The 25,708-nt window shown below is 38.7% G+C and overlaps 1 protein-coding gene across 1 annotated transcript in view; it reads left to right on the plus strand.

Annotated features, from left to right (window-relative positions):
- The window catches only part of DNAH8 (dynein axonemal heavy chain 8), a 612,643-nt gene that overhangs the window by 557,909 nt on the left and 29,026 nt on the right, over window positions 1–25,708 (plus strand). The window contains exons 79-86 of the mRNA XM_037895538.2: window positions 1,354–1,606; window positions 1,712–1,902; window positions 5,590–5,711; window positions 9,239–9,357; window positions 12,919–13,121; window positions 14,396–14,469; window positions 15,828–15,980; window positions 16,348–16,503. Coding sequence (XP_037751466.1) covers window positions 1,354–1,606; window positions 1,712–1,902; window positions 5,590–5,711; window positions 9,239–9,357; window positions 12,919–13,121; window positions 14,396–14,469; window positions 15,828–15,980; window positions 16,348–16,503 — 1,271 coding nt within the window. The remainder of the gene's footprint in view (window positions 1–1,353; window positions 1,607–1,711; window positions 1,903–5,589; window positions 5,712–9,238; window positions 9,358–12,918; window positions 13,122–14,395; window positions 14,470–15,827; window positions 15,981–16,347; window positions 16,504–25,708) is intronic.

A 25,708-nucleotide genomic window follows, 5' to 3' on the forward strand; every position in this document is an offset into this window, starting at 1 on the left:
ACACAAGTTGGGAGAGGTACGTTAGGGAATGCTGCAGAACAGGCTAGCTGTTGATTATTTACTGCTCCAACATGGCTATCCGTGCCAGGAGTTTGCTGGCATGTGCTGCTTTAATGTAACGGACACAGGGCCTTCCATTGAAGCCAATTTACAACGCCTCCGGCAGTTGGTGGAGGGCATCCACCAGCAGCAAGGGGATGCCTGGCTTTGGTCCTGGCTCTCCGGGTTACGGGGTTGGGCCGCCCATCTTGTCCAAGGCCTGCTTCTTGGCCTTATATGCCTCCTTGTCTTGTATTTTTGATGTATTTGCGGCCGTAGTCTAGTTTCCCACTGCTGTGCACGGTCTCCCCACCACACCGTGTCCTCATGATCCCTGACGTCGCTCGAGAAAGTGAGGGGAGGAGTGTAAGGGACTGCGGAAGACTTTGTTACAGCCTAGTTAGGGAACTTCTGCTTTCTCGGAGCCACCAGGTCACTGTAGGACATGGAAAACTGGCTATAACCAGCTTCAGGCCAGTTTTGTCTGCCCTGCATGACCTTTTTGGAAAGTCCCTAATTATATATTCATGAGCTGTTTTTGAGTACTGCTGATTATGGCTCGCTGATTGCCCCTTCGTCGGACTCCATCCCAGGCAGAGCTCCGGTGCGCTGGGTTCCCCGCCTCCGTGACAGCAACGCTTGGAGTCCCTGTTGCTATGTAATACTGCATCCTGGAATATCTACCCAGAGTGCTGTGTGGATATTTCAGAAAAAAGGAGCACTTTGTCTGTGCTATAACTCACAAGGGATGTAGCTTAAGTCACTTTATACAAACCAGCATGGACCTACTCTTTTGGTTTAGTAATACCTGTATAATTATAGTGAGAAAAACTTTCAAAAAAGTTTTCCAGTGTAGACAAGGCCTTAATTAAATATTACTCTGAATTTATCTGCTCTAGGGACTGCAGGATAAGGGGCAACATTTTAAAAGTGCCTAAGTAATTTAGGAGACTAAGTCTCATTGATTTTTTCAGTGCAACCAATCCAGAGAACCTGAAATTCTTTCAACGAGTGCTGTGTGTAGATGTAGTAAACTGTATGCATGTGAAAGCAGACACACTGCACAGTTGTAGCTTGCATGAGTACAGTCAAATCTTCATCATCAGCATCAGTGCAGTTCTCTAACATACTAAATACAAAACTAGGTATTTTGACGTTTGTATTTGTTTTGCTCGACCTGCATTTTTTAAAAGTTGTGAAACTCAATAAATCATTTCAGTTTAAGTAAATAACTTCTGTAATTTTCATTTTTGAGTTCTACATATAGGAAATTCTAAAATCTATTCTAAACATATTTCATATTTGCCCTTTTAGGTTCTTTAGTAGATGATGAATCTTTGATTGGTGTACTGCGAATAACTAAGCAAACAGCCGCTGAAGTATCTGAAAAGTTATATGTGGCAGCAGAAACTCAAGTGAAGATTAACACTGCACAAGAGGAATATCGACCTGCTGCTACTCGAGGAAGCATTCTTTATTTTCTTATCACAGAAATGAGCATGGTAAATAACATGTACCAGACTTCACTGGCTCAGTTCCTAAAGTTATTTGATCAGTCCATGGCCAGGTAAGAATATATAGATTTCTCTATCTTTGAAATTTTTCTCTTTCCATTCCAGTTAATATTTATATTAACTACATTATTGCTTTGTATTTTGTTTTCCTGCTTTAGATCTGAAAAGTCTCCTTTGCCGCAGAAAAGAATCTCAAATATTATTGAGTATCTTACATTTGAAACATTTACATATTCTGTCAGAGGCCTTTATGAAGACCACAAATTTCTTTTTACCCTTCTTCTGACACTAAAAATTGATCTTCAGAGAGGGCAGGTCAAAGCCAAAGAGTTCCAAGCACTTATTAAAGGTAAAACATTAAAAAAGGTGTTGTATTTAAAATAATAATAATTTGAATTTCCTTTGGTGAGTTATTGGGCTTTTTAAACTTATAAATAGTAGAAAGTAAACTTTGTTTTTATCTTCTGATTTACATTATTTCAAAGTGTGCGCTTAGGTGCACAGCTTCTACCATGATTCTTCACAACTGGGCTTTGCTTGTTCCCTGTGATATTTGAGGTGGTCCCTGGTTGTTGTGAGCAACTCCAAGATTAAGCTCCATCTTCCGTTTTAGGCTATCGGAAATTATGTCTCTGGAACAAGATGGTAGTTCAGCTCTTCCCAACCAGCTTGTATAGTTTTTATTTGTTTCTCAAGGAGTAGCAATCTCATTTTACCTCTGGCTCCTCTGCCCCTCTCCTCATATAGGAAATTGCCAAAGCATTGAGGCTTTCCTCTACAGTGGCATAGTAATCATGCAAGCATCAAGCAAAGTCTAAGAGGTACTATAGTTTTAAGACCATTTTTGAAGAGACCAGGAGTCCTAGGCATAGATGCCCTGTGGCTTAGTCGCCAAAGGGCTTTCTTTATGCTTTTCCCCAGTGCCTCTCATTGCCAGGGTAATACAGAAAATCAGAAAGGAGGAAGCAGATGTGATCTTGGTGGTCCCACACTGGCCCAGGACACCTTGATTTCTTGATTTTGTGAATATGTCAGTGGAGCCACCATTGTTCCTGAATCCAAGGCCAGATTTGTTATCCCAGGGTCCAATTCTTCACCAGGATCCAAGCAAGTTAAATCTATCAGTTTGGGATTTGGGAGAAAGTTTCTAGAACCAAAGGGTTACTCTGTTGATCTCATTGAAACTATGTTAGCATGTAGGATTAAAATCAACAAATGGGGCTTACTCAAGGATCTGGTCTAAATTCAAAGCTTGTTGTAGAGACACTCAGCATCATGTAAGCAAAGTACCTTATGTTCTGAAATTTTTACAAGATCGTTTTGGCCTCAGTTTGCAGACTAATACCGTAAAAGTACATGTTTCTGCACTGTTTGCAATTTTGAGTGTATCCAGAAAATCTTCCATTTCCCACCAGAAGGACAAACTATTGCATCCTCCTAAGTTGCATATAGCTCCATCTTGGGATTTGAGCATTGTGCTTGATGCCTTAATGCAGGTGCCCTTTGAACCTGTAAAATCAGTTTCACTGTATTGCTAGACTATCAAAATTATCTTTTTGATCGCTATCGCTTCACCATGAAAAGTGTCAGAGTTGAGCGCTTTGTTAGTTGTTCCATCCTGTGCATTTTCACAAAGAAAAAGTAGTTTTGAGAATGGATCCCATCTTTATTCCAAACGTAAATTTAATTTTTCATTGAGCACAAGAGTTCTCATTGCCTTCTTTTTGTCCGCATCCTTCACACCCAAAGAAGCAGCTATGGCATTTACTGGATGTAAGGTGAGCCTTAAAGTGTTATCTGAAAACAAAAGAGAACATAAGAAAAACAGCGGCTTTGCTGGTTGTATTTCAGCCAAAACAAAGATGTACTAATGCATCTAAATCATCAGTCTCTCGCTGGACACATTGATGAATTGCTGAGGTGTATAGAGTAAAAGAACTCAACCCTCCAGAGCTCATTCAGTACGAACAGTGGTTATATCATGGACTGAGAAATGGCAGGCCCCTTACAGATGAATCTGTAAAGCTTCAACTTGATCATCCCTGCATACATTTACCAAGTTCTACAAGATAGATAGTCATCAGCCACTGCAGCCTTTGGCAAGTGAGTCTTGCACACTGTGGTGATTCCTTAGAGTAAGGGAATCCTTTCTCTGACAGACAGTTTGGTCATTTCTCTGCTGACAAAATCTCACACTGAGGCTTGGTGGACCTAGCTCTGTGAGAGAATGGGAGCATTTGTGGTTGCTTATCTGAGAAGTTTTGCTTTTTCGAAGAGATCAGTCCACAGATCCAGCACTTTCCTGAAAAAGGGAGATCTGTGAAACTTATTTTTGCAAGGTGCTGATGCAGGACAAGAGATTCATTTTGTGTTTCACGGTCCAGAGGGGCTAGCTTTGGAAGCATCTCAAAACTAAGGTGTGGGGGTCTCCAGAAGGTGGGGTCTAGTCCCTCATCAGCTGTTCAATCAGCTTTGATTCTGCCCCCTATAGCCACAGACGTATCCCTTCAAGGAAAGGAAAATATGCAGATAAGTAATCATAAATTTTCCCGTTCTCGTGGCCTAAAGTGGGGGATAGAGGTAGTTTTGGAGCCCCTGAGCAACAACACTGGAATACCTTCAAAATCTACAGAGAAAAAGCATTGCACATTTATGGAAAATCAAGGAAGAAGCTGCTAACAAAAAGGAAATCATGGTAAGAAATTATATTCTGTATCCTGATCCCTCTCCCAGTCTGTAACAATTGGGTTGTACCACTTTTCCTTCAGTTACATGTCAAATAGCCAGGAAATAATCAACCCTCCTTATCTGCCTTATGTTGATCTTCATGCAGGATTAGGCTCTTCAGGATGGTCTTTCTTCTACCTTTGCAAATTTCTTCCTCCTTCCCTGGCTTTCCTGTAAACTCTGATGGATTAGTTGGTTAATGTCTGTACTTTGAACATGTAACCACTGCTGGTGAAGGATTGTTTTTGACATTATAAGATTCCATTTTATCTTTACTTCTATACTAGTCACAAAAAGGACTGTCTTGAGAGAAATTCTTCATAAAGGAATATTTCTCTTCTTACAAGTAAATGCAAAATTTACACTGCATCATCATAGATGAAAGGGAATTTTAATTTATTCAAAGAATTTCCTGTGCACTAAAATAATGTTAGTGCAATAAATCATTTTGTAATAAAATAAATATTCAAAACAGCAGGGTGCAGGGTACCCCTTGTAAAAAATTAAGAAAACTGATGGTAAATTCTAGATCTGAAGGATTGTGACATGGATCTAAGAATATGTCCTATATATGAACAAATATTTCAAGTTAATTATACAAAATTAATATTTAAAACTAAGTCAATTGTCTTTACAGCTGGTGTCAGCTCTGGCTGTGTACACATATTGTTCTGCTCTGGTTGTGGTAATAGCTACATTATATTGTAGTGAGTATATAATAGTCACTCTTGAAAAATTTCTTTAATTTGAAAGATACTACTTGTTTCAAAGAGCAGTTCCCTTTCTTAACATAGGTGATATCTCAAAACAGAGATAACTTTTTAAGTGCAACCACTATATATTCTTGTTCAAGAGGTTGAACAGGGATAACATTTTTGATTGCTCATCAGTAACAATACATACTTTCTTTAGGACTTAGCAGGAGGTTCTCAGATTTAAGGGCAAGAGCTTCCAAAATAAATAATTTTATACTATGTTACCAATATATACTTTCAAACTGAACTGGTGAATATATTAAAAGGATCCCTGCATTCAGAAAGCGAGATATAGAAATTTAATCTGCAAGTGAACATCTTGGAGGAGTGAACATAGCTGCTCACATTTAAAACATTTAGAAATCTTAGACGATATCCTCCTCTTCCAATCTAAAAAGAAGCAGGAGAGATGTGAGCAGAAAAACTCTTCATCCCTTTTTTCCTCCTGCACTGCAATAATAATTCTCTGAGTTCCAAAGCATATTTCAGCACAATAGAACAGAAATATCAAGCATGATTCATGTGTATTTCATCACAACAATATTCTGTTCCAGGAGGTGCAGCGCTGGATCTAAAAGCTTGCCCTCCCAAACCATTCCGGTGGATTCTTGACATGACATGGCTGAATCTGGTGGAACTGAGCAAACTTCCACAATTTGCAGAAATTATGAATCAGGTGGTGGTGGTGTTGTTACAGTTATTTATGTTTATTGTATTAATACCCAAAGGTCCCAGTCAGGATTGGGGTCCCATTATCCTAGATGCTGTATAGACCCCTAAGACATGATCACTACCCTGAAGAACTTATCTTCTAAAAAGACAAAAATAGAAGAAGGCTGGGGAAAGGGGGCACAACATAGAAGCAAAGTGATATGAATAGTGATGGGCACATTGATTCTGTGTCTTTCCCTTTTCAAAAATATTCATTTATTTTTATTTATTTTTAATATTTTTGTATATGGGGTGTAAAGTTGGAGTGAGAAGGGATTGGGGGTAAAGGAAGTAATGGAAGGAGGGATATAAGGGATGAATGTCAGAGGAAAGAAGAAGGAGAGGAGGAGGAGGGGAGAAAGGCAGAGGAGCATGAAGGCAAGAAGTATGAATCTAGCAGTGAAGGGATTATAAGGGAGATGTGGAAGGTGATTGGGGCAAACAGGAAACGTTGTGGAGAATTCAAATTTTAGAAAACAGTCTGCTACCTTTGCTGATGTCTTCGGGCTGTGAAGATCTGAGGTGGAGATGGGGACCTTTCCCTGTCCTGCTGCTACTGCTCCCATCTGTTTCTGGGAAAGTACCTGCTGTGCCAAGAAGGCTTGCTTCATGCCCAGAATGTCATGCTGAGGCAGGGTGGTGTCTGGTGCCATTAGTGGGGATGTCCAGCCCTACAGTTCAAAATTAGGGGAAGCAGGGACCCTATTCTTTTCCCCACTACTACTACTTCTAGATGTGGCTGAGAAACAACCATGTAATATTTAGTATTACAAACAGAGAGAGATTAATTCAGAGTTCAATTATTTGGTTATAAGATCTGCATTTCTCTGGCTTACATGGCAGTTACATACACACAGAGCTATTTCTGAGCTGTTGTTAAACTTCTGGTTCCAGGCAATGCCAGATTGGGAGGGGCCCCCATAAGGACAAGAGTTATGCACATTTGTTCCTCACTCCTCCTTTAGTCTGTATGAGTTGTGAGTGAGCAAGCTGTGCTCCCCCTGCCTCATGGAGATACAGTACTTCTGAAGTTTGAGACTGTCCAAGGCCTAGTGAGCCAGCCAGACCTTTCTTCATATACAGTATATATACAAGTCTCAGCATGCCTCTTGTTTTCCCTGCATTGATCTTAGAAGCTTTGCTGTAGAAGACTTTACCTCTCAGGCTACACTACACACCAGCGTCAGTGGTATGTAGTATACACGTAGTTACACGATGCAGTGAAAAGCAAGCTGTGTGCACATGTCCGTGAAAGACTTCATCAGATCCCTGCTGCTGGAGCCTTTCACTACATTGAGAAAAGTCTCTGGGAGCAGGGATGCAGTGGGGATTTCCCCCCACCCTCACCAGACCCTTTCCCCTCTACTGCTGTCTTTCCCTGTGGTGGAACAGGGCTCTCGCAGTGGGCAGCTGGTGGAGCTTTTCCCCACTGCCTCTTGCTGCCTGAGTCTTTTCCTGCAGTGGAGGAAGGCTCCAGCAGTGGGGAGCTGCCCAAGCTTTTCCCTGCTGTCTCCCCGCCTGTCAGAGTCTTTCCTTGCTGCCAGAATCTTTTCCTTTTACCGGGAAAGACTCCAGCAGGAAGGAAGGAGCAGGACACTACTCTGCTAAAAATAGCAGTGTAGACAGGGAGGCATGGTTTAGATGATTAAAGACATGCCTGAAGGCTGTGGGAATGTATGCAAGTACATAGCTGAGTAGAGAGCCCTGTAGGGTATGTACTTGTGGCATGCTTTACTCTACTTGCCTAAGTTGTGCCTCACTGGCTACACTGCTATGTCCAAATGTACACAACACACTGCCAAAAGAAGCGTGCAGTATAGACGTACATTTAGTCACTCCATTCAGATCCCAATTCTGTCCCTGTTTTTTAGGTTTTTATATAGCGACCATCATCGTGGTCTTACTCTAGCCTTTATATCTCTTGACAGATATTTTAGGAGAGGTTTGATCACTCACTGGTCAGACTTATTCTCAGTTGGCATTTCAAAAGCTGCATAATATGCTGGCTGTAGGTTAGCATCAGCTGTTATTTTTGACTTGGGCATCTTTGACCATTTGGCCCATAGTGGCACATGTGACAGTTTTAGCTATTATCTCTTAGTATTTTATTATTAAGAGAGACATATCAATTATAATACTCTTCTTCCTCCATGCTTGTAGCGTAGAATCAGCCTGCTGAACAGATGAACTTCCTAGCTTCCTACATAGAATATAATTCTCTGTTTGGGTAGTAATCTATTCTAAAACAAATTATTTGAAGACTATACCTTAATATCACAATATTTTATTGTAATATCTTAATATTAGATTATCACAGTGATCCTTTCTAGCCCTGCAATCCATTAATATTACAGTATACGATTTGGGAAACTGTCTATACAATTTATGAATTCTGGTTGACATTATGAAGTTATCATGAGTTACTATCAAAACTGCTGTATCATGAATGTTTCTCTCTCTGTATGTGTATCCACTATGCCTTACCTGCCTGAAAAGCATGTCTTCCTCACACTGAGAATGATAGGAAAGTATTTAACTTTAAACAATTGTGCTTTGACCACAGTAGTTATTTGAAAGAGTAACTGCATCCAAATGGAAAAGATACTTCCTCCTTGTCCGAAGGGAGAGGGGAAGAGGAGAGCAGTAGAAAGTTACCAAAAGACAGAATAAAAGAAGTCAGGTGTTAGAAGGAGGCACATAAACTAGGGAAATACACAAGAACAGGGAGCATTAGAGGTTTTGGCCCTTTTGTCTCTAACTCAAGAGGAGAGAGAAGCACTGCAGCATGTAAGGGCCTACATATGGCAGGGACTTTGCCTTCCTTCCTAAGCCAAGATGCTCTCCCAAGGGACACTGCAGTTAAGATGTTCATTGTTTTCTAAATGTTCTGTATTCTCTTGTGCTCAAAAGAGAAATTATGTTAAAATCCTGTGCAAAATATGTATGTGTTATCTGCTTCACAGTTACTACAAAAGTCTCGTGAGAGAGTTAAACAGTAAACAAGAAAATTCACACCTTGAGATGGAGTTCTGTGAGAGGGTGTGTTTAAAATATGGGAGAGTCCGAAGGGTCACCATTGTGTCCAGGGGCTTGGCAGCTGAACAGCAGATTCCAGTTCTCACCTTGGGGTGATAGATAAAGGGTCTGTGCCCCAAGAATGTGTCTAGGGTCCCCAAGATAGGGGTAGTGGCTGGATTCCATTCATGCCTTGTAGGTTTAAAATATCTAGTGATCCAGGGACCCAGAGGCTTGTATTCCCCTCACAGCAGTTTGGTGGATGGTCAGCCAGGGTATGCTCAAACAGATCTGTCACCAACATCTTAATATCACAAGACATATATCTCCAGAAGTGCTACAGACATATATATGACATATATTCTACTTAGCATAATAATATGAAGGATATTATTAAAACATAACTTTCTAAAATTACTGTGTACATTTTCTTATGGGCAAAGTTTATTTATGTGTTTACTCATGTAATAAATTTAGATATCCCGTAATGAGAAGGGGTGGAAAAGTTGGTTTGATAAAGATGCTCCTGAAGAAGAAGTTATTCCTGATGGATACAATGACTCACTAGATACCTGTCGCAAACTTTTGCTTATCAGGTGAGAATCATCATAGATTTTGGAGCACTGTTCATTACTGAGCTAAGTTTCTTATTGCAGAAAATATCGAAATGTATCATTGTGCTGTAGTTAATAGAATATGCACTGTATAATGTTTCTATATATGGTATGCAGTAATATTTAACTATTAAGATTCACTGACTTTACAGCCACTCACTGAAAAAGGAAACTCTTTGTTTGGAATCATCTACTAGTATATAGTTAATAGTTTTCCAGAAAATATCTTTCTTCAACTTTACCTTCAATATTAAGGAAGGATCACCGTGCTAAACAGCAATAGGAAGAGAATTCTAGAGCTGGAGAGTACAGCTTATGGAACCCCCCCCCAAAAAAAAATTATTGAAAATGTTAAAATAATTTTCATTGTATATATTTTCAAAATGATTTTTTTTTATTTTTGTGGAAATTATCATAATTTTTATTTTTATTTTTTGTTTTCAAAATAACTAATTTTCAAAAATGAAGGGTTTTTTGTTTTTAAAAAGAGATGGGGTTATTAAAAATACCATTATCTGACTACATTGATTAATCAAAACTGCCGATACAAAACATAAACCTAAAAAATAGGGTGGATTGCTTTAAATAAAAGTAATTGAAATCACCAATTTTAATCATGATTTAAATCAGAAAGCAGGAAATCTTGATATAAATAATCGATTTTAATCGTGTTTTGTATTTGTACTTTTTAGTTATTTTTCTAAAGAAAGGTTGATCTCATTAGTTGGTAAGTATTAGAAAGTGTTATATTCAAATAAACACAGCCTTTACATTAAATTTTAGTCCTTTTTTGGTAACCAAGGGGATACAATTTATGTATAGACATCTATTTAAGCAATTAGGATCTTAATGTTTATGGTGAATGTTTAATGGTGAATGATGTACTTCGTATTTACAAAATAATTTTATGTGTATTGTGTAAAGAGCTATTTGGATGGAAATTTAAATTCAATTAAAATGCACAAAAACAGCATTTTAATTGTTTTTAGTTTATAAAACTACCTTAAAAGTGCTGGATACACAAGAAAAAACTTTATCTAAACATTTATCAAAACATGTTTTACATTTAAAATTAACTGATTTATTAAACAAAGGAAGAATTATCGGTAGTTAATTAATTGAACTGATTGTTTCTGATCATCATGTCCTTCAAGATTTTAGAAGGACAGTAGATCTCAACCTCTCACATCTAGTGTGATTAATAGATCGAAAGAGGAAAATAAGCTTTCCTGAGTTTTTTCAACTCCAAATTGGTTTTGTAACTTTGAATGAACTAATTATTGAATGGAATTAGCTGAATAAACTGAATGAAAAAAATACTCTCTGCACCTGCAGAAGAGGCTATTATTGACAAAAGCTGGGTTTAGCACTTCAGCAAACTGGTTCCAGGTGCTTTAAAACTGGGCAGCAAATATGTACTGCTTAATATTATTTTTAATTTAATTTAAATTATTTTAATATATTAGAATAAGCTTAGGCCTTAATATAGTTTGTCAGTTTCATATTTAATTTTAAGTAGGTTTAGTTTTTAAAAATAAAACCATATTTAATTTAAATTAAAAAAAAGATTTAATTTTTTTTAAATCTGTTTTTTCTAAAATAATTAATTTGTATCTATCCTATTAAGAAAGAAAGATTGCAACTCAACTCAAAAAATGAAAGGTACAGTGGTAATAAAAGAAGGATTCAGTGAGCAACTCTGTTAAGTTTTATGTACTATTTTATTTGTTCAAAGCACCATATTCCCATTGGCATCAGTTATAGCTGGGAGTGTTCAGCACTTGTGCTCAAGTTGGGCACCCAGAAAATGAACTAACATCTACTGACCACCTGTGAAAAGTTTGGATTAAGTGACTTGTCTTGTAGTACATCGGAGCTCTGTGGCTAAGGGAGGGATAGTATCCATTTCTCTGGGGCAGTATTCAGGTGCTTTAACAATGAATCCAGCCTTTCTCTACATACAATCCACTGCCTCATTCAATACATGCCTTCCAACTTTTGCAGCAGATGGGGCAGGGATCTTATAAACAACAGCATTAATTACACAACCTCTATTCACCCCCAGAGACGGTCCATCCTGTGCAGTGAAGGAGGCACGGGTGCTGTGGAAAAATAGTATGTGACCATCTAATTGAAGATTGTATCATAATGCATGTGCACAAGGGGCCAAATTAAAGCTGCTCAGGCAACAAACTCTAACAAATCCCTATTGAGCATATGCAAACTTTTTTCAAAGGCTTATACAGTAGAACCTCAGAGTTATGAACACATCGGGAATGGAGGTTGTTCGTAACTCTGAAGTGTTCGTAACTCTGAACAAAACATTATGGTTGTTCTTTCAAAAGTTTACAACTGAACATTGACTTAATACAGCTTTGAAACTTTACTATGCAGAAGAAAATTGCTGCTTTAACCATCTTAATTTAAATGAAAAAAGCACAGAATGTTTCCTTACCTTGTCAAATCTTTTTTTGAACATTCCCTTTATTTTTTTAGTAGTTTACGTTTAACACAGTACTGCACTGTATTTCCTTTTTTTGTTTTTCGTCTCTGCTGCTGCCTGACTCAATATTTCTGGTTTCAAATGAGGTGTGTGGTTCACCGGTCAATTTGTAACTCTGGTGTTCATAACTCTGAGATCTACTGTAACTTGGCCAGATTAGGATGCTTTTTTTTTTGAGAACAGTAAAAAGCACCTCTGACACAAATAGAAGCTGCTCTACTAAATGTCAAAGCATGCAGGCACTTCAGTTTCTCAGTTAAACAGTTTTAAGATTTGTTTTAATATGAGCAAAACAACTTATTTTCCCCTAATTGTGTGCTTGGACATGGCTGAACTGCTTTTGCTGAAACTTTCAAAAAAAAAAAAAAAAAAGTCAGCCTGAGACAGGTACCCAGAATGGAAAATTTCAGTCCATACAGTTAAAGCGTGCAAAGTTATGAGCAACTGAAAACAGGGTCTTAGAATGGAAAGTGGACAACCGTAAGTGTAAGCAGCATTGCCAGCTGTGCCCTGTATAAAAACGTATACATTAAGTAGTATTATATATTATGTAGTATGAGTCTCTACACAATTAAAGTTGCGTTTCTCATTATTAGCGAGTTCTTGAGACAGCTTTAGTTTCACAACTGAACCAATCCAACTGATATAGCGTGTAGTAACATGGCTTCAGTATATCTAGTCTGTTTACTATGAATGGAGCAGTGCTCTCTAGTATATCACATTTCTTGTTCCACTTGAACATTGAGGAACTTGTAAATGCAAGTTTAATTGGGGGGGGTGTTAAAAAAATTTTTTTTTACTAATGACTCCTCTGTCGCTGAGTTTGAAAACTTAACCATTTTTAAGGTCTATTAAAGAGAAATAGTTCAAAGTATTTTGGAATAGAATATTTTAAGTTATTTTATTGTCAAAGTTTCCTTAACATGTTTTGTCTCCTATATAATCTCACAGTCTCAAATTTCCCTCCATAACCTTGAAATGAAATAAAATAAAGGAAAGAGATACTGAATTTGTAGCTCACTACATATGTGTATTCCCAGGTCTTGGTGCCCAGATCGCACCCTTTCCCAAGCCAGAAAGTATATTGCTGATTCGCTGGAAGAGAAATATACAGAACCAGTCATTTTAAATTTAGAGAAGACTTGGGAAGAAAGTGATACACGAACACCCCTTATCTGTTTCTTGTCTATGGGGTCTGACCCAACTATACAGATTGATGCCTTGGCAAGGAAACTTAAACTGGGTATGAACATAGTTATTCATTCTCATCATAAAAAGGAAATATAACTTTGGGGATTTTATTCTAGAAAACTGCTTTGTTAAACCTGCCTTACCATTAGTTGTCCCTGAACTTTCTCCTAGAGATGGAGAAATAAAGTAATCAATTCTTTAAATAAATACTGCAGTGCTGAAGATCATTCTTCAGTAATATGTTCTCAATGTTTACATTGCTTATTAGTTATCTTCCTTCCAATCCATGACATTATTCATTCTATAATTGTAAGTATTTATGATAGATACCTACCCTGTCTTATGGCTTGTCTACGCAGGATGTTACTGCGCAGCAAACCAGGGTGTGAATGTACATTGCATTAGCTTGCAATGCAGTAACATCCTGTGTGTACACGGCTGTAGTGCACTAGAAGTTCTGTAGTGCACTTTGATGTCCTATCATTTCAAACAGCAGTATATTAAAGCACGCTATACAGAACTTTTAGTGCGCAATAGCAGTTTCTACTGTGTGGCAAGCTAGTGCTCTGTAGATTCACACCTTGGCTTGCTGCGCAGTAACATTGCATGTAGACAAGCCCTTGAGTTTTGCACAGCTGAGAGTGCTGTCTCTTGATTGTACAATTCTAAATATTTCTTGCTGCAGGTAGCAAGATAATCCGCCATTTGTTTATTTTCATGAAATTATTTCTGTAACAAAAAGGTACTTTAAAAAAAATTCTAGACTTTGTGCATATATTGTGTCTACAATATGTGTGATATTGTACATACAAATTTAGTAGTTGCATGGACAAGTGGTTAAATACATTTATGCTAATTAGTCACATTAGAATGTGCAGTTACTTGATTTGTGTGGACAGTTGTAATTTTGCCTGCAAATCTGGTTGCTAGTTGCACATCTAAACTTCTTGAAAATCTTGCTTTGCATGTAATTAGGAGAAACTATTGTGTTCAAATTCCCATTGACAACAGTAATATGAGCCATATTTATTCCATTATAAATACATAGTATGTCTGTTAAATATACAGTTTCAAGTGCTTCATTAGACTTTTAATATTTATAGAAAATTATGCTCATATTGAGAAATAATTAAATATTGAAGGCATACGAACTGAATAAACAGGAACAAAATGTATATATTTGTATGTTAAAATAGTGCTCCATTCCATTTTTCAGGAGTTTTTCCCAATATCACTTTGAACTAATAATTTTAATTTCACTTGTTCTTAGCTGAAGAAGCTAACATATATACATTAATTAACAACATGGTGTTCCATCTGTTGTAGAATGTAGGACTATCTCTATGGGTCAGGGACAAGAAGTTCATGCACGCAAGCTAACTCAGATGTCAATGCAGCAGGTATGAAAGAACACTGAAATGCCGGTTAAGGTTCTGTGTTGCTTTTTCATGCCCTTTATACCCGTACCCTTGTATCCTACAGTTTCTGTGTAAAATTGACTCTGGGTTTTACATGCTCATCTCAAGGTCAGAAATATTTAAAATTCCCACATCAGTTTAGTGTATTTATATCCAATGCTCAAAATGCAGTGCAGCACTAGATACAGAAAATCAGCAATAGCAATAGAAAACTTCTGAAAATCAAACCGGTTTTATCAAGGGAAGGGACCATCTTTTGTGTGTGTGTTTGTATAGTGCCTAGCACAGTGAAGTCCTGGTCCATGACTTGGGGTACTAGATGCTACAGTAATACAAATAATAATAATAATTTAGAAGAGTGACAGAGTTTAATTAAGCATCTTCCTCCCAAACTAGTAGAGACTTCTTAAAAGAAAAGAAATATATTTAATTATTTTCACTGTATTTCAGTTGGCCAAAATATATTAAATGGTGATAGAAATATTTTAATTAAATTTATTCATCAAATGTTCATTTGTATGTAAATGAACTAACACAAAATAGCAACTGTAACATTATAAATTACAATAAAACCCATGTAGGTCACTGGAATTAATTTAATAATCTCAGATATTTGTATTAGGCTTCTTTTTCTTCTTAACAAATAACACAGTTGAGGCTGAAAAGACTGATTATTTTAATTCACAAATAGAAGAAATTCATTCCTGTGTAGATGGCCAACCCTTGAAATACAGCTTATGTGGTACTTAAGGAATCCATAGGATTTGGGCAACCTTCTGCACAAGGCTGAATTTCACCCAAATGTTCTTATTGGAGATTAATTTAGGTTATCAGTGAAAATGTTTAATCTTCCCTCATCCTCTCTACAGTAACATTAGACTCTTTAACTTACAGATAATTAAAAAGAAAAGATGTGTGTGTTGGGTTTCAACTGGAATATTTTCACTCTTTGGAGACTTTTTGAACTGATAATGCAGCTGAGCCAATAGAAGTTTCTCTGGGTTAAGGAATGCCGGGTTTGGCTTTCTGTTATTTACTTTTGCCACTTGATGGCACTGCTACTTTACTTTTACATTGTGTCCAGTTATTTTGTTTTCTGTCTGAACTATAGCATATGAAAATAACTTCAAATGTATTTTTGCTAGCTGTTACATCTATGTCAATATCCAAATGAAATGATACTGTGTAGCCAAAAAACATACCAAACCTCCACAAACTCAGAGTAATTAGATGTATGTGACCAAATCTGATTCTAACGTAAACATGGTGTTTTTTCTTTTTTTAAAAATCACAAGATGGTTTACTGACTAAAAATTATTTCATAAATTATTTTTATACAGGGGGGCTGGGTGTTACTTCAAAACTGTCACTTAGGCCTGGATTTCATGGATGAACTACTGGAAACAGTTATTACTGCTGAGATTCCTGATGAGACCTTTCGAGTTTGGATAACCACTGAGCCACATGACAAGTTCCCAATTACACTGCTACAGGTTTGTTCAATACTTAGTTAGACCTAATATCATTAAGTGAATTTATCTAAATTAGGTATATGAAAATGAAATAATTAGTCAAACAAAATTTGAAGCTAAAAATATGGCACTGGAATGGAAGTTATGTTGCAAAATCTGAAGCATTCTCAAAAGTCACATGTTAACATTTTGAAAATACTGTACATCCTAGGACTTTAATTTACTGGTTCCAATATACGTTCATTTTGTGTAGTTTCTGATCAGCTGAACTCAGCTGCACATGTCTTGATTCTATGACTCATAACTTTACAAGTTGCAACATTTTAGATAGACCCTTGTTTTATTTTAAGAAAGTAAATCTAATTGTTTCACCATTTTTACATGACAGATTTCTATAAAGTTCACAAATGAACCTCCCCAGGGTGTACGTGCAGGTTTGAAAAGAACGTTTTCAGGAATTAATCAAGACCTGCTAGATGTCAGCAATATGCCTATGTGGAAACCTCTGCTTTACACTGTAGCTTTCCTACATTCCACTGTCCAGGTATTTCATATAGGTTTTGCATTCAACTTCATGTTAAGTGGAGTCTTTTTCACTGGGGTTCCTGATAAAAAGTAGATATTTGTATCTTTATTGTAATATGAAAGTCTCTTATTTCATGTTCCATGTGCATCCATTTTGCAGGACTGGGGACTCCTTTTCAGATGTACCTTACTGATTTAGTCTCTTTTAAGATGCAGGCAGATTTTATATTCTGAGAATTTAAAACCTTTTTTGCTTTTATTAATGTCAATAGACATTTTCCTCCATTGACTTCAGTGTGAGCAGAACTCGGCCCATGTTGTGTAATTTAAAGATATAGTAGTTGTGAGATTTATATTCTAACGTTTTTCACTTTCTGAGTATAGATCCTTTTATCCACAGATCTCAAAGAACTTTATAAACATGAATTAAACCTTAAGGTCTCTTTTGAAGGCTCATCTACACTTACAGTGCTGCAGCGGTGGAGCTGCTCTGGTGCAGCTGCACCTCTCTACCGTTTAGTGAAGACTCTGCCTACCTCCCATTGGTGTAGGTACTCCACCACCCTGATAGGCGGTAGCTATGTTGAAGGGAGAAGCCCTCCCGTGGACATAGTGCTGTCTACACTGGGAGTTCTGTTGGTATAACTGCATCCTTCAGGGGTGTGGATTTTCCACACCCCTGAACTACATAGTTATATCAACATAAGTTTGTAGTGTAGAACACAGCTAAGCTGCTGATATTCTTGCTGTGGCACATGGACGCAGTTTTTAAAGGTCCCACCCAGGGAGGCAGGTTTATGCACATATTTGCTCCTCACTCCTCTTCCAGCTCATATGAACGCTGAGTGAGCAAGCTATGCTGCATGCTGCCTCATGGAGATACTGTACCTGTAGTGCTGGAGTATCCCAGGCCTATTCAGCCAGTGGAGCGGGAACTTTTTGGTAATACTGTAGCTATTCATCCATCCAGATGAGGTATTTAAAGAGTGTCAGTTACCATACTTATATAGGCACTGGTCTGTATTTAAACTCACTATCCCCTGATCCCACAACGGTTCCATAGATAAGTATACTGTACTCAGTAATTCAGGAAAATTTACAAAGAACCAGTATACTCAATCTTAAAGTATTATGGGTTAATACTGCCTTATTTCCTCATAGTAAATAATATCTGACTTAAGAAGAATAGAAGGAAAATTGTTTGCAACCCCAATTGTTCATTGAGGTTATTTGCGTATTTCACAGTTTCAGTGGTATCTAACTGTTCTTTCAGTCCTTAATTCAAATACCTGTCCTTGCAACCTAAAACACAGGGCAAATTCTGCTCTAAGTTACACTGCGTAAATCTGGAGTGACTCTAGTCAATGGACTCATTCTAGATTTACTGAAAGTAGAATTGTAAACAACTATGGAAACCCTTTTTGTGAGGCTTCAACACAAATGTTGATTAGATTAAAATGTGAACATTTTCTCCACAAAACTCCTTTAATTGTTAATATTAAAAATAAGTTTTCAAAAGTGAAACCTCTGAAAGTCACATATATACAATATCAGGATAAAAGAAAATGACTTCTTCTTGCCTGTCAGTTTTTTCAATAAATAGGATTATTTCAAATGAAAGTCTATCACCAAATTATGTGATTTCTAAGACATTCAGAAAAAGCATTAGTCGTTTTAAATAAATCATAACTCAGTAAACAAAAGCATAACTTAAACTTGACTGCTTAATTACGTAACTAATTATGCTGAAAAATGCAGCTATATTTTTAAATAGATTGTCAAACCCCCACCCCCACAAGTTCAGTTTGGTGTTTTGACTTTTCTGGTGCATGTTTCCTCTTCTGCATCTTAAAACAGAAGGTATCCTGACAGACATATATCTCCACCTATTAGGAAGCAAGTAGGCAAAAAGAACTGTCAGCCATTGTCAAGGTTCCTCCCCCACTCTGAACTCTAGGGTACAGATGTGGGGACCTGCATGAAAAACCTCCTAAGCTTATCTTTACCAGCTTAGGGCAAAACTTCCCCAAGGTACAAAATATTCCACTCTTTGTCCTTGGATTGGCCGCTACCACCACCAAACAAATACTGGTTACTGGGGAAGAGCTGTTTGGACACGTCTTTCCCCCCAAAATACTTCCCAAAACCTTGCACCCCACTTCCTGGACAAGGTTTGGTAAAAAAAAAGCCTCACCAATTTGCCTAGGTGACTACAGACCCAGACCCTTGGATCTTAAGAACAATGAACAATCCTCCCAACACTTGCACCCCCCCTTTCCTGGGAAATGTTGGATAAAAAGCCTCACCAATTTGCATAGGTGACCACAGACCCAAACCCTTGGATCTGAGAACAATGAAAAAGCATTCAGTTTTCTTACAAGAAGACTTTTAATAAAAATAGAAGTAATTAGAAATAAAGAAATCCCCCCTGTAAAATCAGGATGGTAGATACCTTACAGGGTAATTAGATTCAAAACATAGAGAACCCCTCTAGGCAAAACCTTAAGTTACAAAAAGATACACAGACAGAAATAGTTATTCTATTCAGCACAATTCTTTTCTCAGCCATTTAAAGAAATCATAATCTAACACGTACCTAGCTAGATTACTTACTAAAAGTTCTAAGACTCCATCCCTGGTCTATCCCCGGCAAAGACAGAATATAGACAGACACACATACCCTTTGTTTCTCTCCCTCCTCCCAGCTTTTGAAAGTATCTTGTCTCCTCATTGGTCATTTTGGTCAGGTGCCAGCTAGGTTACCTTTAGCTTCTTAACCCTTTACAGGTAAGAGGAGATTTCCTCTGGCCAGGAGGGATTTTAAAGGGGTTTACCATTCCCTTTATATTTATGACAGCCATTGCAAATAAGGATCAACCTTTCAATGTTCTTTCTCCTCAATATTTTGCTCTTTCACATGGAAGCATAGAGCAAGTATCTTAGTCCTCCAGTTTTAAGCCTCTCTTTTTCTGTTGCATCGCTTCTCTCCTCATTCATTATTCTCAGGCTAATGCCCCCAACCTGTGGAATTCAGAAGCAGTCCAGTGCTGCTGCGAGAGGCACCAAGATTTTCATTGTCTTTGGGGAACATGAAGTTTTTCACTTGCTGTGGCCCAGCCAGTACAAGGAAGTCGCTCAGGCTACTGCTCAAATGGGTCCACAGTCCTGGATCATCTAGACTTAAGGAACTAAACTCAGGCAGCAGCTGTTTCTTGCGCCTCCACCACACTCTTCTCTGATCTACACACTTTTCTTCAGGAATGTGCATGTTTACATCCATTTGAGATGGAGATATGGATGCTGCAGTAGCTGCCAGGTGACCTGCACTCTGACTAACCAGAAGATCAGGCATCTCCTCACCACTCACATCCTCACTGGAGCCGGAAGGCTCACCGTGAACATTTGTATCTATCTATATCAGGAGAGCTCCTTCCTGCTTAGCTAGAAAAGCTTCTTTCTTTTTCTGAATGCTTTCTTGATTTCTTTCTTTTTCTGAATGCTGCCCCAGAGGGGCATTTTCTTCTTTCACTCATGACTTCTGTTCTGTGCCAGCTATAGTGGCTCTCAACATTCAGTTGAAGGAGACAAATAAGCAGCTTGGTAGCAGGGCCTGAATGAGGGAAGATATCAGTGTCTTAAGGGCCTAACTGGCTCCTACTACTTCAGTTGACTGCCTGTTCTCCTCAAGTGGGTTCAGGGATGCAGCAAGAAACAGGAAGCTCCCTGAGAAGCTGGTGTTAATCAGTCCCGGCTCCTGGGGGTGCTAGAGAGGTACCTCCTCTCTCTCCCTGCAGCTCCTGCTGCTTTCTGTTATTCCCTCTCGCCTTTTTTCCTACCTGCCTGTTATGTCTCTTGTGCCCTCCTTCCTCCAGCACAGCACTCCACCATCTCTGTGCATCTAGAGCAGAGAGAATACATATGCACCAGCAGCAGACACAATTTTCTACACTCTGGGTTGTAGTGGCACCCCCCCACAGTCTGGCACCTGAGGCGGCCACCTCAGTTCGCCACATGGTAAGGCCAGCCCTGTCTTTCAATGAAAGTAGCCTTTTTGGTAATGATCACCTCTGTGAGGAGGGGTAGAATTGTGAGCCCTGATAGCTGACCCCATTATACAGTCTTTTACAAAGATCCTACATCCAAAATTTCTGACTTAAGTAGTCTCTCACTTCCACATCAATCAGGCAATACACTTACCAACTTTCTTTCCTAAGCCCCCCATGCTCATAAAGATGAGGAGATGCTCCATACCTGGGATGTCAGGAGAGCCTTAGCTTTTCACTTGGACAGGACTAACACTTTTAGGTCATCCTCACAATTGTTCATGGCAGTTGAGGACAGGATGAAGGATATTCCAGTCTCAACTCAGAGAATTTCATCATGGATTTCCTCCTGCATATATTTTTGCTACGACATTGCCAACGCCACTCTGACAGAGTGGTAGGACATTTGTAGAACTGCAATTGGTCATCAGTACATACCTTTGCATCTCATTATGCCATGTCTCAATCTACAGATGATGCCAGATTTGGATGTGTAGTCCTTCAATCATTGTTCAGTTAAAATCCAATCCCACCTCTGGATTGGACTGCTTGTGATGCACCTGAAGTGCATGTGCAATCTCTCAAAAGAAGAAAAAGTGGTTACTAATCTGTTCCATACCTTTTGTTCTTCCAGATGTGTTGTCCATGTCCATTCCATGACTCACCTTCCTTCCCCTCTATATTGGGGTCTGTCCAGAAGTAGAAACTATGGATGTCAGCGTGGCTCCACCCTTTATACCATTGCTCGGCAGCAGAGAGTGCGGTACTGCTAAGGGGAAAATCTCTGACTCTGGTGCACTGGGCATGCACGTACATGAACTGGAATGGACATAGAATCATAGAATATTAGGGTTGGAAGAGACCTCAGGAAGTCATCTAGTCCAATCCCCTGCTCAAAGCAGGACCAACAGCAACTAAATCATCCCAGCCAAGGCTTTGTCAAGCCGGGCCTTAAAAACCTCTAAGGATGGAGATTCCACCACCTCCCTAGGTAACCCATTCCAGTGCTTCACCACCCTTCTAGTGAAATAGTGTCTCCTAATATCCAACCTAGACCTCCCCCACTGCAACTTGAGACCATTGCTTCTTGTTCTATCATCTGCCACCACTGAGAAAAGCCTAGCTCCATCCTCTTTGAACCCACTTCAGGTAGTTGAAGGCTGCTATCAAATCACTCCTCACTCTTCTCTTCTGCAGACTAAATAACCCCAGTTCCCTCAGCCTCGCCTCGTAAGTCATGTGCCCGAGGCCCCTAATAATTTTTGTTGCCCTCCACTGGACTCTCTCCAATTTGTCCACATCCATTCTGCAGTGGGGGGACCAAAACTGGACACAATACTCCAGGTGTGGCCTCACCAGTGCCGAATAGAGGGGAATAATCACTTCCCTCTATCTGCTGGCAATGCTCCTACTAATACAGCCCAATATACTATTGGCCTTCTTGGCAACGAGGGCACACTGCTGACTCATATCCAGCTTCTCGTCCACTGTAATCCCCAGGTCCTTTTCTGCATGTGCGACAAATCTTGAAGAACAGTTACAGAACAGTTAGTGACCATTTTTTCCATGTGTGTCTGAAATGTGCAGGGTCAGACTTCCAGCCAAAGACCCAGCCAGCAGCAAGGTCTAATAAGGCAGATAAACTTTCTTTTTATCACAAATATGCTGTCTCCCTACAAACCCACTGTGTCAGTTGCTTCCTCTTCCACAGCCACTGTGTGTGTCCTCTAGATCAGTGCTTCTCAAGCTATCTGATGTGGGGGACCGGCATTTTTTTTTTTCCAATGTACGAGAAGACCGGCAGCCGATGGCTCACGGACCGGCATTGGTCTGCGGACCACCACTTTGAGTAGCACTGCTCTAGATTCAGCTATTGCTTCCACATGCCACTCTCAGCCATCTGACAGTGTCCCTGCTTGCTTTTTTTTTTTTTTTTTGCCTTCTTAGATCTGGTATTGGTAGGCTGCCTCAACAAGGCCTTCAGGCCACAGAGGCTAGTCTCCCTCTAAATGTCGTAAGAAAACTAGTGACAGAAGGATGGAAAGAGCCATGATTGGACAGTTGATGAGCTGTAACTTCTGGTTTTCTGCTCAATTCTGTTCATTTTCTTATCGCATCCTCCCACCATTCCCCAATCTATTTGTTTTGACCTCCTGTTGCATCTTCTCTGTTATTTAGATTGTGAGCTCTCTGGGGCAGGGACTGTCTTCTTTATTATGTGTCTGTATAGTGCTTGGTACAGTGAGGCCCTGATCCTTGATTAGAATCCCGAGGTATTATGATAATACAAATAATAATAGTATTATAATAATAACAAGGTATTTCATTTAGGGGGTAGAGAGTCCAGAACATCTCTAAAGCTTCTTTGTCATTTGGTTGAGAAGGCACTGACCATGCAGAAGAAAATTTAAATAAATAAATAAATAAATAAATAAATTCATGCCATTTTAACTAATGACTTTGTAGCTGATGTTACAAATACTGTGGACATTTCAAAAAAATTTGTAAGCGGCCTGATCCAACTCCCGTTCCAATCAGCTGGAGTCTTTTCATTTATTTTAAGGGAGTTGAATCAGACCCACCATTTGTGTCCAGTGAAGTGGTGGCTCACATAATTCTTGGCTTTCCCAATGGATTGTCAAGTTTCAGAATAAAGAAAAGGTTCTCTTCCTTGCGTTTTTGGGGAGTTGGACTTTTTGATAATGACTTAGATAAAGCAGTAAGAGGTTTTTTTTCTAACTGGAGTCTTTTTGTCAGCAAAGTAAAGAAAGTCCCAAATTCAACACTTCTGTTCAGAACCAGTGAGCTTCTTCAGACAATCATACTAACATTATACATCTAACATTTGCAGCTCAGGGAACTATATATAAATATCAGCAGGACAGAGGTCAGAAGGCTTTTGGAAGGTCCTCATCCTAGTAAATCCACACTGATTTCCTGCTGCTCTCTGAACCCATTCATTCTTTTGGGGACAGAATTATCCTTTTTTTTCAGAGTGGAAAAACATACCATTAGACAAATGGATTCTGTCATTCTAACTGTTACTATATAGAATATGCCTCACTTCTCAGGAAATGTTATAAAGAGTGATGCTAATATATTTAGCATCTATAAGATATCTATGCTTTTCTTCCTTTCCCTTCAGATGAGCTGAATGAAAGCACTTTCTCTGCTGTTGTTTTTAAGTGCCCAAGCATTCAGAAGACTTCACAGAAATCTTGACTCTCAAATGGCTTAACTGGCTTTTGGAGCATAGCAAATTCAAGAAGGAATTTCTTTAGCGTATAATAGAATCTGTACAGCAAAGAAAAGTTTTAGTATCCACAGTTGTGCAATACTCATATCTCCATATAAGTACTGCTACATTTGTCAGAAGTATCCAACGTTTAAGATCAACAACCAAAATTTTCAGTACACTGTCCTCCCTTTCAGCCTTGGTATGGCCTCAAAAATTTCCTCAAAGATTCTGATTGCAATAGTGGCTGCCCTGGGATGTTCATGTTTTTCTATATTTAGACGATTGGCTGATAAATGATAAATCTCTTCCAAAAGTTCAGATTGTGGTTACAAATGAATTATTGGGGTTTATCATGAATCTTCAAAAGAGTGTTTTAGAACCATCAAAGATTCTAGTCTATTTGGGATCTTACCTCATTACACAGGAGAGTTATGTGAATTTGTATCAGAAAAGGCTTCAGAGGATTGTTAAGCCAGGGGTCTGTGCAAGACACAGTCAGGGAATAAAAAAGACCTTTATATTAGCATATTGGAAATGGAAGCTGTTTACTTGGCATGTTTACATTTCAAGACAGATTTTTCAGAATCCAGTTTTGTCTGTTCGGACAGTTCTGAGGTGAGGTCTTATCTCAATAATTAATGAGGGACTGAGAACATAGCCATACTCAGAAAGATGGTACCCATCTTGAAATGAACAGGAAAAGAAATGCTTAGTTCCCAGCACAGTCCATATTTGAATTTTGGGAAATTCAAAATCATAGCAGGTTGGCTCAGCCACTCCAGTGTGCATCCTAGGGAATGTAGCATTAGCCCAGAAATATTTCATCTGATTTGCATGATATGTGGAGTAATAGGCTTATTTAACACAAGCCACAGCTGCAAATTACTTCTCTTCTACAGTAACAGGGATCTACTAGGAATAGACACAGTCTGTTCCTTGGAATTGCAGAGTTCTCTGTGCCTTCCCTTCTTTCCCCCCTCATTCTCAGAATGCTGTGAAAAGTATGAAGAGAAAAGGCAAAGCTGCATGGTTGTGGAGAAGCTTTCTTGTGGTCTTGACCCTATTAACCTAAGCAAAGCCCATGAACTCTACAGCAACTTGCTGCCAAAAAGTGATTTTTTCACTACCACTAGTAGTCCATACACCTACCTGATTACTATTATTTTAACCAGTTCCACTAGTGTGTTAATTCTAGGCAAATTGCTTTTGGTTCCAATGTGCACTAGCAACATTTTCGTCTAATTCATTTTACTGATGTCATTTGTCTGTCAAAAACAACAAGGAGTCCTGTGGCACCTTAAAGACTAATAGATATATTTGAGCATAAGCTTTCGTGGATAAAAACCTCACTTCTTCAGATGCATGGAGTGAAAGTTACAGATGTAGACATAAATATACTGACACATGAAGAGAAGGGAGTTACCTCACAAGTGGAGAACCAGTGTTGACAGGGCCAATTTGATCAGGGTAGATGTAGTCCACTCCCAACAATAGATGAGGAGGTGTCAATTCTAGGAGAGACAAAGCTGCTTCTGTAATGAGCCAGCCACTCCCAGTCCCTATTCAAGCCCAAATTAATGGTATTAAATTTGCAATGGTGTTAAATTTGCAAATGAATTTTAGTTCTGCTGTTTCTCTTTGAAGTCTGTTTCTGAAGTTTTTTTGTTCAAGTACAGCTACTTTCAAATCTGTTATAGAATGTCCAGGAAGATTGAAGTGTTCTCCCACTGGCTTTTGTGTGTTACCATTCCTGATGTCCGATTTGTGTCCATTTATTCTTTTACGTAGGGACTGTCCGGCTTGGCCAATGTACATGGCAGAGGGGCATTGCTGGCACATGATGGCATATATAACATTAATAGACATGCAGGTGAATGAGCCTCTGATGGTGTGGCTGATGTGGTTGGGTCCTCTGATGATATCACTAGAGTAGATATGGGGAC

The sequence above is a fragment of the Chelonia mydas genome, chromosome 3, assembly GCF_015237465.2.
Source record: "Chelonia mydas isolate rCheMyd1 chromosome 3, rCheMyd1.pri.v2, whole genome shotgun sequence".
Taxonomy (NCBI): domain Eukaryota; kingdom Metazoa; phylum Chordata; order Testudines; family Cheloniidae; genus Chelonia; species Chelonia mydas.